The sequence below is a fragment of the Hippocampus guttulatus genome, chromosome 16, assembly GCF_054856545.1.
Source record: "Hippocampus guttulatus isolate MCC_2025c chromosome 16, RoL_Hgut_1.0, whole genome shotgun sequence".
Classification (NCBI taxonomy): domain Eukaryota; kingdom Metazoa; phylum Chordata; class Actinopteri; order Syngnathiformes; family Syngnathidae; genus Hippocampus; species Hippocampus guttulatus.
The window spans coordinates 7,266,132-7,280,934 of record NC_141276.1 but is presented as its reverse complement, the minus strand read 5'-3'; the positions used below and the strand labels follow the sequence as shown (position 1 = coordinate 7,280,934).

The following is a 14,803-nucleotide window of genomic DNA, read 5'->3' as shown; positions in this document are numbered from 1 at the left end:
GTAATGAGCCTATTTTGACAAAGTAAGGAGTCGCAAGTCCAAAATGTCTGTTTTCAAATGTCGGGAGTGAACGTAAAGAAAAAATTGTCCGATTCCTAAAAAGTTTACTCAAGTGCATTTATAAAGTATGACTATTGTGCAATAACATGCACTCACACTGATTCGAAATGACAGAAAAAGGGACTGCAGAGGTTGGACCTTACCTGTAGACTGACCTGACCGCAAGTGTGGGATGCAGAGGTGTCCGCTCCCCTTTTTATAGGCATCCGAAACACAGCTGGAGGAGCCACAAAGGTCAATAAATCTGTCGTGAGCAGCGAAGCATATTATGGCCAAACAAATCCTGTTTTGCTCAAAATACTCCACGAAAGTTCAACATGTTTCCAGGTAATACATTTATACGTTTTTCTCACTAATTCCACCGCACACTGAAACCGGTTCCTTCTCAGAAAACACACGCGACATTCTGTACACACACACATACTGTATATGTCTGTGTGTGTGCTTGATGTACATTTTCACTGTTACTTCAGTGGATGGATGGTCATATTACATTATTTGATGATTTTCTACATATTTTCCGATGCTACGGACTATTCTTGCTCGTTTATATTCACATGTGCATACATTACAGTATGTAGTGGTATCCATTTTTTTCATGTCTGGTCGCATCATGATGTTGATGCTGAAGCAGATGATTTGATATAAATGAATGCTGAAGCAGACTATTGATATTTTTATAGTTGTTTTCTGCTAAATACATTGCTAACGACTATCGTTACAGCCATTTACATCTTTAACATTTTGTATTTATTCAGGTGTGGTCGCCATATAACACTGATGCTATCGTAGACCATTGAGACATTTATAGTTTCGGGTACATATAACGCCACTGACTATTCTTGCTGCTGTTTACATCTATATGCTTCATACATACAATTCACATATGCAGAATATACCGGTATGTACTTCTGCCATTGCCACTCTTAGTAAATAAACATGTCGGCCCATATGCTGTCATATATTTGATTGTCCAACGTTATTATTCTTTTGTGCTGCTGCTATAAAATCAGAATGTGCCCATTTGTAGGACTGGTAAAGCTTAATTGTTATGATCTTTGACTTCATCCATCCATCCATTTTCCGAACCGCTTAATCCTCACTAGGGTCGCGGGGGATGCTGGAGCCTATCCCAGCTGTCTTCGGGCAGTAGGCGGGGGACACCCTGAATCGGTTGCCAGCCAATCGCAGGGCACACAGAGACAAACAACCATCCACGCTCACATTCACACCTAGGGACAATGCTAGAGAGTTCAATCAGCCTGCCATGCATGTTTTTGGAATGTGGGAGGAAACCGGAGTACCCGGAGAAAACCCACGCAGGCCCGGGGAGAACATGCAAACTCCACACAGGGAGGCCGGAGCTGGAATTGAACCCGGTACCTCTGCACTGTGAAGTCGACGTGCTAACCACTGGACTACCGGGCCGCCCTTATGATCTTTGACTTGAGCCTCCCAATTTCAACATGATGGGAATTCTCCAAATAGGCATGGGGAGCGAGTGCATTTGCCTATCTTTGATTTCATGCTTGAAGGGACTACTTTCAGGTTTTTAGGGCTATTCAAGCCCCTTATAAAGATGTTTTGTCGTCTGTGTATGTATGCTCTCAAGGGCGGGCCACATGAACCTGCCGCCCCCAAATCAGCATCTCTCTTATCCATTTCTGGCTATTGTCATGCAGGTTTCAGTTGGGCACAACAATTTCAATGCAGGGACCCACATGTGGCAGAATTTATTTATTTTTAAATATATATAGGCTTATCTTTTAATTAGCTGCCGTGCAGGATGCTTGTCAGGGTGAGGCTGACTAAGGTGCTTTTTCAACATTACAACAGCCCGTATGAAACGCAGAACTTTCCTTGTGTACGCCCGTGGTGTGTCATCAGAGGGCTTAAAATAATCACAGTGAAGAGAGCGCCAAGCAAACGTCAAACGCTATTCTTCCTGGTGAGTCTGTCGCAATGAGGAAGTATATTTCAATCAGTTACTGCATTTGCCTTCAGTCAAGTGAGACTTTTCAACATCCGACAGATGAGTTTGAAGGAAATGGATTTTGTCACAGGCAGGAGTGCTCCTGTCTCAAAAGGCTCAAAATGTTCACCTTACGGTCAGCCAACGGGTCGGATAAAATTTTGCCAGCAAAGCATAATTTGCCGAAATCAAAGGAGAGAAACCTGCGGCCTCTGACCTGCCAAGCAATTTTAAAAACAAATGCAACCTCCGAGTATCTGTTAGAATAAACCTCAAATCAACTAACCCACAAATGCTCATTAATAAGGATTTTTACCAAGGCCCTCAAACAATAATTACCAAAAGAACACCACCACACCTACAGTGAAGTGTGGGGGTGGCAGCATCATGCTTTGAGACTGTTTCCCTTCACCAGGAACTGATGTCTTATTCGAGATGAGTGTCTGTGTTAGTTAGCATAAAAGCCGTCAGACTAATGCTTTGAAAAAAAAAATCCCTCAAAAGCCTTCTAGAGCAGCTAAACTTTGTTTGGGGTTAATCAGAGGCACGTTGACTGGTGTCCGTTGTGTGTTTGAATGTGATTAGTTACAGCCATATCTCTATTATAAAAGGGTGTCCACACTTGTGCAACTGCATTTTTCCAGTTGTTTGTTTGGATTTCAACTCTCAAAGGTTCTTTTTATTCGGTTGAGTTGAAAAGTTCGCAGGACACAATGATGGTTGAAAATATTTTCAAATTACGAACTTGGTCTCAATTTTCAACCTGCGAAAATCTGGCATTTGAACGGGGGTTGTGTCAACTTTTTTTTCCTTGAATATCAGCGATATAGAATAAATGCTCAACCATGAATCCTTTTTTAAAATTACTACCACTAATAGTAGTAGTGTTGTTTTGTACTACTCCTAGTAGTATTTGTTGTCATCGTAATAGTAGTATTACTCATAGTCATAGTAGTATCCAGTATGTAGTAGTTGCAGTATTACTTGTGGTTGTTCTTGTTGTAGTAGTTAGAGTAGTTGATCTTGGACCATTTGTTGTTTTAGTAGTTGTTGTTCTAGTGCTATTAGTAGTTGTAGAAGTGTGGTAGAATAGTTACTGTACTACTAATAGTTGTCGTAGTACTACTAGCGTTATTGATGCTGTAGTTTGGACAAAGTATACTCCTATAAGTGAAGTTGTTGTTGTTGTCAATGTATTTGTAGCAGTATTTGTTGATGTCTTTGTTGTGGTAGTAGCCGTAGTAGTTGTGTTGCTGAAGTACTCGTATTTTTTTGTTATTGTTGTCATAGGCCTAGTAGTCGTAGTTGTTGTGTTCATGCTGCTATAGTCGTACTGTCATAGTAGTTGTTGCTGACTGTACTAGAAGTAGTAGTACAAATTAGAGTTGTGGTCGTCCAAGTAGTATCAGAAATGTTTTTGTACTGTAGTAGAAGTAGTAGTCATAGGAACGAGTAGTAGTAATAGGAAGTAGTAGAACTACGAGTAGTAGTCGTAGGAACAGGCGGCGGTGCTGATGGTACCGCTAATAGTCCCAGTTGTACAATGTAGTCATTTGGCTTTTATTAACTCGTGAGGGTCCCTGGTGTGTGCGTGTTTGTGTTTAGGAGCAGGTCAGCCACGGGGGAGCACTGTTCAGGCGGCCTGAGCGGTGTACGAGCGCGACGTCGCCTCCCTGGATACCAACGACGCGCACAAGCCGTCGAAGAAGCCTCGGGGGAGTCTGGTCACGGACCGACCGACGCTCCGGTACAGGGCGGTGGGTCGGCAACACCGTTTCCGCTATGACGATAACGTCGTGGATTACAGCTGTAGCGCGGGCGGTGCTGGGGGTGTCGATGAAGGCAAACGAACGAGGACGGACTAACGGGTCGCCATGAATGACAGGTACCACAAAGCGGCCCGAGACGGCTACCTGGACCTGTTAAAGGAGGCCACCCGCAAGGACCTCAACGCGCCCGACGAGGATGGCATGACACCCACGCTATGGGCGGCCTATCACGGGAACCTGGAGGCTCTGCGGCTCATCGTGGCGAGGGGGTGCGTACCAAAAAAAAAAAAAAAAAGCCAAAACCTCACAGGACACATCATTAGCTACACCTACTCTATAATAAAAAATCCGGCGTAGACGTATTCGGAATAACTGTTATGCAACCACAATAAACAGGGGCATGGAAGAAGGTGTGGAAGCACACCAACTTTGATGCGCAAATGCACTTTTCAATAGACTCGCGTTGAACCGCTCCCCTCCGTAATGACCCAAGGACTAAATAACCAAATTCGTGTTGAGATCATTAAAACAATGACGATAGAGCATAACTAGCTAGGACACAAACAAATAAGTAATACAGTCCATTGTTCTTGCCACCAAGCGTATTGCACAGAAACTGGAAAGACATGATTTGCATCTATGGCGCGAACACTAACACATTCCTTTCCAAATTATTATTCGGAAAATCAGAGGGTGCCGTCATACCTGTCACCTTTGCCCCCCCTGTGTCTGACAATAATAAACGTATTGTTCATCTCGCAAAACTCTCAATCAGATCACTTTTAGGACTTGAAACTATTCCTGCAAAAACTACTTCAACAAATGTTTTTCCCATTTATTCAGCATATTTTTTTTCCAGTTAATGCATGAATCCCAATGTCTCATTTTAGTCTTTTAAATCTACCCCATGCTAATGCAAATTTGGTTTGTTATCTTTACAAAAGCTTAACTCTTATGCGACTAATACTTTATATGTGACTTTTTGCTGCATGAAAGGCTCCCTCTTTTTGTTTACTGTTGTACTTTCAAGAGGCTAACGGGGTAAATGACCTCAAATGGTGATCTCAACCCATGAGAATGCCGTGCTTGTTCATCTCATGCAACTGTAAGAGCCTTAATCACAAAACAGCACTTTTAGCTTTTGTTCACAGTACTTGTTAGTTGTGATGATTACAGCAGAAAAAAATTGTTTCCATCAACAGAAACTTTGTGAAACAGTCAGGCGCAGGTAGGAAAAGAGCTCATTCAATCTGGTGGAACATTTCTTTGCTGGTATGACGATGCAAAAACTAATAAACCAATTAAAATGTAAGTTTGCGTGAACCCATTCAATTTTGGTGGCATCTGCTTACCTTTGCATCCATCCATCCCCAATGTCCTCGCTCACAATCACACCTATGGACAATTTAGAGAGTTCCATTAACCTGCCATGCATGTTTTTGGAATGTGGCGGGGGAAACCGGACTACCCGGAGAAAACCCACGCAAGCACGGGGAGAACATGCAAACGCCACACATGAAGGCCGGAGCCGCAATCGAACGCCGGACCTCTGCGCTGTGAGGTGACGTGCCACCCCATCATGATGTTTTGTTTTTTGGGGATTTTTTTTTTTTTGGGGTGGGGGGGGGGTGAATGTCAGGATAACCTACTAGAAAACTTAAACTTTATTTGAGGTTAATGAGTTTACACTTTAAATGGTTCCAATTGTACTATTTAAGCACGACTGAATGCACTTTTAAGTTGACAAAAGGGCAAATGCTTTGACGCCTCAAATGGTGATGCAATCTCGTCTTGGAAGATGCCACGCTTGTTAAATTCTTACAATCGTGGGAGCCTCTATCACAAAATGGAGCGCTATTACCTTACTACCTTACTATCGCTATTATTTATTTGTTTGCTGGCACATTACAAAAACTACTTAAAACAATGGGAAGTTGACAAAAGGGGAAGGTGTGGGTGAGAACAGAGCCCATTAAAGTATGCTGGAATGTTATCAATTGGTATGACTTTGCAAAATTTACAAAAGCACTTAAAATGAACATTTATGAACGTGCGAAAAGAGCCCGCTCATTTGGGTGGCATATTTTTCTATATACCACTTAATAATTCTCATATCACAATACCTCAGTTAAGTCATAATTGAATTTGATGTTGATGCAGAATTGTTTATTTTTAATCTGGCAGGATTTTTCAACCAATGTTTTGGACCCCAAAAATAGGAGCATAACTGCAAACAAACTATTTGAAATTGGCAATTTTAAATGGTCGCCAAGACAAATGACCTCATATAGTGATACTATCTCCCATTCTTGGTTCGTATTTGAACGATCCCAAAGTCCACTATTGCAAAAAATGTGGGCCGCCCAGGAGAGGAGAACTTTGAAGTTGCACATGCATCGTATGACGTCAGGAGGAAGGATGAAGGCGGGGAAGGTGGCAGACGTGGTGCCAGGAGATGACTGGAAGCTTTGCTGCAGGCTGAAAAACAGCAATTGTAAACAATGAGGCAGCACTTCTTGTTTCGTGACTTCGTCCACTATTGCAAAAAAAATGTGGGCCGGTTAGGAGAGGAGAACTTTGAAGTTGCACGTGGACTGTATGATGTTAACATAGTCAAGAGGAAAGATGAAGGTGGGGAAGGTGGCAAACGTGGTGCCAGCAGATGACTGGAAGCTTTGCTGCAGGCTGAAAAACAGCCATTGTAAATAAAGAGGCAGCAGTTCTAGTCTAGTGACTTTTTTTTTTCAAAATGCGAGCCTTTGTTTTGGAGCATTAAAAGAATAATAATAATAATAAGTAAAAAAATAAAATGAGAAGTTCATTTTAACCAAGATTTTATCATCGAATCGCAACTTGTAAGAGCACAAATAAACTGAAGCAGTTATAGAACTTGAATTGGATAATTGTCTGTTTATCGTACACTATATGGAGATAAAAAAAATCCCCCTAAAATTGATTCAAATAATTTATTTGTGAATAACAAAATAATATGTATTAGTTATATGCACTTAACATTTTTAAATGTCCTACAATGATTATGCTGCTAATTATTTGTAAATGTAATTGTAAATACTTCTTTATTAATGTAATATTTTACTACAACAGATAATGAGAATGGGTTATTATTAAGATGAATCAAGTTGGTTATTAATGTAAACTATTTTTTAATAGTTAATTTTTCTGAGTCGTTACACTTCTCCTTGGATCCCTTGAAAGGAGCTGTAAATCCAAGACTATTCTCCAAGACTGTTTCCCAAAATGTATACTGTACTATTAAATTATTGACCAATCTAAAGTGAGTTCTTTTTAACAGTTTAATGTCAATGGTTGAAAAAAAAAACATACTCGTTTTGGGGTCTCTGTGTTGGAACGGAATAATGACATTTCTATTCGTTTCACGGATTACATTCATTACATCTTCACGTTTATTTTTTTTTTTTAACTTAATCTATGAATGACCTGGCCCTCGTCCCTTTTTTACAAATCACTTGCTGCCCTTGAGCACAAAAATGTGCCCACCGACACTGTACAGCAACGGCTTACCCGCAATCGTGAGCAACACTTGGAGACTGAAGATAGTTAGTCATTTTTAACGCCCGGCAGAGTGCTTTAATGACGACTCTGAAATGTCAGCGCACCGCCACAGTGTTCAAGGTCATGTGCGAGTTATCGGATTTCATTAAATGCTCTTCAGCCATGCGTTCCCTCTTCAATATTTTACCGCGCACTCGCCAGAACGTCCACGCTGGGGCTCATAAAAGCCAGCGTGAATTATGACCCCTTCCTAAATGGTTTCACTGTTATGGAGGCCGTTGGTGCGACACTTCAACCAGAGTGCCATCGTTGTGACTTTTATAACGCAGCTGTTATCACAAAAGATTGCGCTTGATAAAATAAGCGGTGGGTTGTCTGCACAGAAGATACAGCAGGGCGGCATTTGCGGTGGCCTTTTCCAACGAAGATGCTGCACAATAGCTGCAACACAGTTGTGTGAACTGGCTCTCGGTTCCTTTTTTTCCACTTTGCTCGAGAGGTGGCATTTCTGAATCTCGCTTCTTTTGAAAATTTTTGCATCTTAACCCAAAGCAAAAAAAAAAAGAAAGAAAAAAAATCGATCAAGCAGTGGCTCAAGTAAGCTGAGCCACTTGTACATCAACGTACAGCTATACGGATTCAACTACTGACGGAGTGCTCCTACTGAAAATCACATTTTAAAATTCAATTAACCTCTTTTTGGGATTAATTGATCAACTGAATTTGAAATACCATGTTGTGATATCCATCCATTGATTCAAAAATCAAAACCTTTTCAAACTGACATCGCAGAGAATGCACTAACATAATGCTTTGGGGGGGAGGGTGATTCGATTACTGGTTTGATCCGTAACATGTCAGAAAATAGGCAAAAGTAAAAAATTAAAAGGGCCAACTTTTACATGCAGTGAAATGGGACATAGCGTGAGGCATTGCTGGGATTCTGAAGCACACAACAGGCTCATCGTTAACGGCTGACCTGTTTCGCCTGCAAGTCAAAAAATGGGCCCCTTATGCAAAGCCCTTCATTTGTTAAATGGAGAAATAATTCTTTTCTTGTAAGGATGTCACGCTCAAAACACCTGTACACCTGAGCTACATAATCCCGTACAATGAATCAGACTGCACAAAAACAAGAATACAACAAGGAATAGTCATGCACTGTTATGTACTTAGCAAATCGTGTGCTGAACAAAACAAAATCCACTATTTCCCACGCAATCTGTGCAAACAAGAGTCCCCGCGAGCCTGACATAGCATTCCTCTCATGATACGAGCCTGACATACTGTTCTAACATTAACCATAAATTGAATGATAATGATGAGGGTGTCACGGGAAGATGCCGTACTCGGCAAACGGCTGTCATATAAAGCAAACATCAGATAAAATGATAAAAGATACTCGGGGGGGGGGGGGGGGGTAAACGAACAGACGACCCTCTCTTGCGTTCAGCATTTTAAACGGCGGGACATAAATTACCACGGATAAAGCTATCAAGATTATGTTCCCCCACATTATGTAATCTAAGTTGGGAACATTATAAAAAAATGGAATTTGAACGTAGATAATAGCATGTCATCTTTTGACATTTATTTATAGCATGTTGACGGTTTGTTTGATGAAGGCTTTGTAGCACATCATTCAAATATATAACAATCACCCATTCCTCATTTGCTCAATCCAGAACTTTTTTTTCCCATTATTTAATCAAGTCCCCAAGTTCCTGAATCGGATCATAATTTAAAATGTGTAAAAAGCTTGGGAAGCACTTTACAAACGGAAGCAGAGCCCAAGGTGTGGAATGAAGTCAACGCCAAAGGCAGTGACAGCATTTTTGTGGCACATGCATACAAGGGCCAAACACAAACCCCCGCCCCAGAAACAACTTCACAGAACGTTACCCATTTTGCACCCATTCAGCACCTCAGATGAGTACGAGATATACTACTTGTGCCTTATGACTATAAATGTATAAAAGTATTCGCGGGATACGTGGTAGTTTCATATTTAACAACAAACAAGATCTCTTTGATTGTGATGCAGGATTTTGTCACAGCAGTCATGATTAGACTTGAGGAATGTGGCGGGACATCATCCGCCATGCACAATTATGCAGTTGGAACCAGCTGAAACCTTGTGAAAGCCTCGCTTGAAACATGAGCCGGGCGGCGAAGCACTCGTAGCGACAAGCCGGAGCTCAAATTGCACCCTGACCGGCCATTTGTGTGACTCATAGGGGTGACGAGAAGGTTTACTGTCACCTAACAGCCGAGGGTCCTGCCACAAAAAGTTGAGGACACTGTATCACTTTTCAAATTCTTTGGCACCAAAGTCCTGCCGATATGGACCTTGCTTTGTGCACTAGGGCAGTGGTCCCCAACCCCTGGGTCGTGGACTGGCAACGGTCCATGGGTCATTTATTACCGGGCCGCACAAAAAGAATAAATAACTTGCATTACTTCTGTTTTATTTAATTTAGACTTTGAAAGATGTTTTATTTTGAATAATTGCTCTGTTACATCCGCCTACCGTATGTCACTTTTGACGCAGGTCAAGGCGTGCTTCTTGGTCACATGATAGGTTACCGCTAAAATGAAAACCTAGCAAAAAGAGTGAAAAACAAACGTGTTTGGGAAGGGGAAAAGGCCCAGCCAGGAGACAGAAGAGGAGCTTACGACCTTCAAGAAAAAGAAGGCTAAATTTAAATAGACAGTATCAGCAGTCCTACTTAAAATCCGGATTTATCTCAACGGGAGATTCCCACTCACCAACCCCACTGTGCATAACATGCGGCGATGGTGAGTCGTATTTTTCATGCACTTTGTATTTGCGGCGTATCTTATTTTGAAGGCCCGCTTAAACGTTACCATAGCGACCAGAGAGTGCTGCGGCCAGATCGGACGTTCCTCGTGTCATCACTCGTGTTTATTATTATGTTTTGAATATACCACCGTTTTCATGGAGGTCATATCATATTATTTTGTTGTATTGATCCGCAACACCTTAAAGGCCGGTCCCTGAAAATATTGTCTGACATTAAACAGGACCGTGGGTCAAAAAAGGTTGGGCATGGCTGCACTAGGGTACAATCTTGCTGCAACACACAAGGGCCTTCTCCAAATTATAACTACAATTAATTCAAGAGGAAAGATTTCTCAGGAAGTGATTGATTGGGACAGCTCCAGCTCACCCCAGACGCCAATGTTGATATGCGACATAGAAAATGGTTGGATGGCTGCTGTGCCACAATACTGTCGGAACTCATCGTCATGTCTCCACGAAGCAGTACGTAACGCTTCGGTTCCACTTGGTTTGTTCATGCGGTCTCGACCAACATATGGACTGCAGTGCATCTCGGCTCAAATGAACCGCACCGTACTCATGCAACCCGTACACAACAACACTTTCTAAAAAACGTGGTAGGAGTAGCAATTGTCATGCATACAGAACCAAACTGAACCAAATTCTGCACTGCTTGGTGGAAACGTGACATTTCAATCTTGTCACTAACCATAAGGTTGTGTTTCACAGTGGGAACCCTGACAAGTGTGACATATGGGGCAACACGCCACTCCACCTCGCCGCTGCCAATGGTCACCACAATTGCCTTTTCTTCCTGGTGTCATTTGGTGCCAACATATGGTGCCTGGATAATGACTACCACACGCCGCTTGACATGGCGGCCACCAAGAGTCATATGGACTGCGTCCGCTACCTGGACTCCATCGCCTCCAAGCAAATGGGGCTCAACCCCAAGCTAGTGAACAAGCTGAAAGAGAGGGCGTTTCGAGACGCCGAGAGGCGCATCAAGGAGTGCGCCAAGATGCAAAAGAAGCATCACGAGCGCATGGAGAAGAAGTACCACAAGGAGGTGCCCGAGGCATCCGTGTCAGATGTCATGAGTTTTTCCAGTTACAGCAGCGGCTCTGTCAGCCACAAGGTGCACAACTTCAACGCAGCAGCCGTCAGTGTGCCATATTCACAGGTCAACACTTGTTTACTTTTCAATCCGTCCAGCAAAGATGACTGATTTGCACTGATCATTTATCGGTCAGTCATTAAAATGTGAAACGGTTGTGTGAGCCGGAGGGATGCGAGGGGGGGGGGGGGGGGTGAAAAGATGGACAGATAGATAGACAGATAAAAGAGTGACAGATGAATGGACAGAGCAACAACACACGGATTGATGAGTGACAGACAAAGTTGAGTGAATAGAGAGAAAAAAGACAGACAAGACATACCAATCAAGACACAGACGGATGAATGGGGAGATGGACTGACAAACACAAAGCAAAAGAGCGCAGACAGACGGACAAAGGGACAGATCGATCAATCGATCGATAGTCAGCAAGAGTAACCAACAGACTCTAAATCAGGGGTGTCAAACTCATTTCACATTGTGGGCCACATACGGACTCGGCAGATGTCAAGTGGGCCGGACCATTAACATTATACCATACTCTGCTAGAAATAACCAAAATATCATGTCTTTCCTTTGTTTTGGTATAAAGAAGCATTGGCGCATTGATACCGTCTGCTGTGTTGGGTCTGTCTCAGGGACGGATTGAGACTGCTGTTTTCATCTCTGATCAAAACTGTCTGCCCCTAGCGGATAATCCATGAATTGAATTTTATTAAAAATATTCATTCTGTGTCTTTAATGCATTTTTTTTCACTTTTGAATTATCCTGCGGGCCAGATTGTACCTCCATGGGGGCCGGTTCCGGCCCGCGGGCCGTATGTTTGACACCCCTGCTCTAGATAGATTGGGGACGACATGGCTCATGTGGTAGAGTGGGCTTTTCCCATCCCGAAGGTTGTGGGCTTGATCCTCAGCTGTTGTGACCATGTCAAAATGTTTGAGAGCAAGATGCTGATCACCCTCAGTTGCTCCTGATGTTGCCTCATCAGGAGATGAAGGAGGAGACAGCGTTTTGCAAGTAAATGAACCACGTCTCTCCTGTGTTGCTGCTAGGCTACTCTTCAAGCCACAAACCGCGGGAAGACAAAGATCCAGAAGAAGCTGGAGAAAAAGAAACAAGGAGATGGGACCTTCAAGATCTATGAGGATGGGAGGAAGAGCGTGCGCTCCCTCTCCGGACTCCAACTGGGCAACGACGTCATGTTCCTCAAACCCGGAACATATGTCAATCCGAAGGAATATGGCCGCCGCAACATCCGTGAAATGTTCCCCAGAGACCACAACGACGACGCCATTTCACGTGCCATCAGCGAACCGGACCTCCACGGGACCAACGCTGATCACTCGGAGGTCAGCACAGACTCGGGACACGATTCTCTGTTCAACCGGCCCGGTCTGGGCACCATGGTCTTCAGGAGGAACTACGTGAGTGGGGGGATGTTTGACCTGGGCGATCCAGACGCAGCTGACGGCTCAGGTAACACGGTGCATCTGCGCAGCAGACTGCACCCTCACCGCAGCCTGGATGAAGACAGCATCGGAAGTGCTCGCAGCCTACAGGAGAGGAACCTGGACGAGCTTCCTTGGGAGGAGGTGGAATTGGGGCTGGACGATGACGACGAGGCCCTCACCAGCCCTCTGGAGGTCTTCTTGGCCACGCAGAGCATGAGCGAGTTCTTCTCCATCTTTAGGAGGGAGAAGATCGACCTCCAAGCACTGCTGCTCTGCTCTGACCATGATCTCAAGAGCATCCACATCCCATTAGGACCCAGGAAAAAGATCTTAGATGCCTGTAAGAGACGTCTTGAGACCATAGAGGACCCGGAGTGCATTGAAGACACTGAACTGTAAGTGCGCTACATTCGTCCATTTTCTATCGCACTTCTCCTTCGAGTTGCGTGTGAGTCTATCCCAGCTGACTTTGAGCAAGAGACATGCCACCATGTAAACCCTGGACAGGTTGCCAGTCGCTTGCAGAGCACAACGTCCCCTATCTTGTCTTGTTAGTTTTCAGTTTCACAGTGCCCAGTTTTGTCTTGTGCAATAAAATAGAAAAACCCACCTCAAAAGAATGTGTCCCCACCTGACGCAGAGTTTTAAACGTGAATTATTCGAAGCAATAGCGTGAGTAGACAATGTCTGCCGTCTTTATCTCACAGCAACTTTGCATCTGCATAGATTAAGGTCGAGGCTGAAATGTCCCGTCCAGACCTGCTCTGTATGTGTACTACAATTACACACATGACCCTTCAAAAGCCTTTACGTGAAGAAGCCAGCACATTTCGTTTCATGAAGACATTTACTTTAAGTTGTCACAAATACAAATGCGACCTGAAATACAGTATGTGGGCAAAGAGATGAAAAGATATTGGTAAATGGGGAGGGAAAAAAACATTTCACGTGAAAGGTTTACCTTTAGTCATTAATTTAGCTTCTTGTCACTTTTGCTTTGTTTGCGTGTGTGTGACATCATAGCATAGCAATGTAGCATAACATCTTGGCATAACAACATCGTGTAACAATGTAGTCTAATGACGAAACATGACAGTCTAGTGTCTCATCTTAGCATAACGCCGAGTGTAACAACGTCGCCTAACGACGCAGCATTAATCTTGGAACGTAACAAAGTAGCCCAGCGGGATGACGACGTAGCGTGATGACATAAGATGATGAAAAGTTGGAAACACATCTCCGTCCTGGTGACTTAGTACAATATATCCGAACACACTGTTGCTTTTACGTTTAAAATGAACAGTGGTTAACTTAGTTAACAGTCCTATGAGTCTGGAATGGCAAAATGTTATTTTATTTTCAGTTAAATAAGGTTTTATGACCTTGACAGTTGGTAACCATGCCCCCCCCCCCCACCCCCACCCTCATCATATTGTGCAGATGATTCAAGCGGAGGTGGGTGCATCACTGCAGAGAGTGACGACTAAACCATCTACCTCTAACATGGAGAAGATCCATGGAAAGATTCCAAGTTGCGCCGTGGGACACACGTTTGCCCCCATGGGGTTGACCGAGACTCTCGTGCCTGTGCATTTTAAACACACTTGACATGTTTTTTTTTTTAATAGCATGCTCCCTCTATGTGATGAATGTCAAGTCAAGTCGGCCTCCTGTTGACACATCGCAAGTTTGGTCTCTGCCAAGGCAGGATGACAGCATATTTGTAGGAGTGATTTATGTCAGTGTGCGTGTACGCGTCCCTTGATGATTTTATACTACCGGCCCATCAATTCCTTGTACTTGCACACACTGTGTAGTGCATGTCGAGTCAATATTTATGTAGATAATGTCAGTCATAACAATATATTGGAAGGTTTTTATCATCTCCCAGTATTTGTGTGTTAGCATTTGCTTGAAATGATGTAATAAATGCGCTCAACTTCATGTTTTCGTAGACTTTCTCAGCTTTTGCCCTGTCGTCTGCAGAGTAAGTAGGCCTACGTCGTCATTTTTGTGACATTTTACAGAGTTTGATGTATCGTCTGTTTTTGTCTTATTTACATCATTACACTCACAATGTGGTTTATTTGTTT

At 43.2% G+C, this 14,803-nt stretch overlaps 1 protein-coding gene across 3 annotated transcripts; it reads left to right on the top strand.

Annotated features, from left to right (window-relative positions):
* The first annotated feature begins 3,530 nt into the window (after positions 1-3,530).
* Positions 3,531-14,654, top strand: ush1ga (Usher syndrome 1Ga (autosomal recessive)). Of its 3 annotated transcripts, XM_086132402.1 has the most exons (5): positions 3,531-3,779; positions 3,918-4,070; positions 10,868-11,321; positions 12,312-13,105; positions 14,151-14,654. In XM_086132402.1, the coding sequence occupies exons 2-5, from the start codon at positions 4,003-4,005 to the stop codon at positions 14,152-14,154; spliced, it is 1,320 nt and encodes a 439-aa protein (XP_085988528.1). In that variant the 5' UTR covers positions 3,531-3,779; positions 3,918-4,002; the 3' UTR covers positions 14,155-14,654. The 3 variants fall into 3 exon arrangements, with proteins under 3 accessions (XP_085988528.1, XP_085988526.1, XP_085988527.1); XM_086132400.1 differs by having other exon boundaries at positions 3,531-4,070; XM_086132401.1 differs by lacking the exon at positions 14,151-14,654 and having other exon boundaries at positions 3,531-4,070; positions 12,312-13,109.
* Positions 14,655-14,803: the final 149 nt, after the last annotated feature.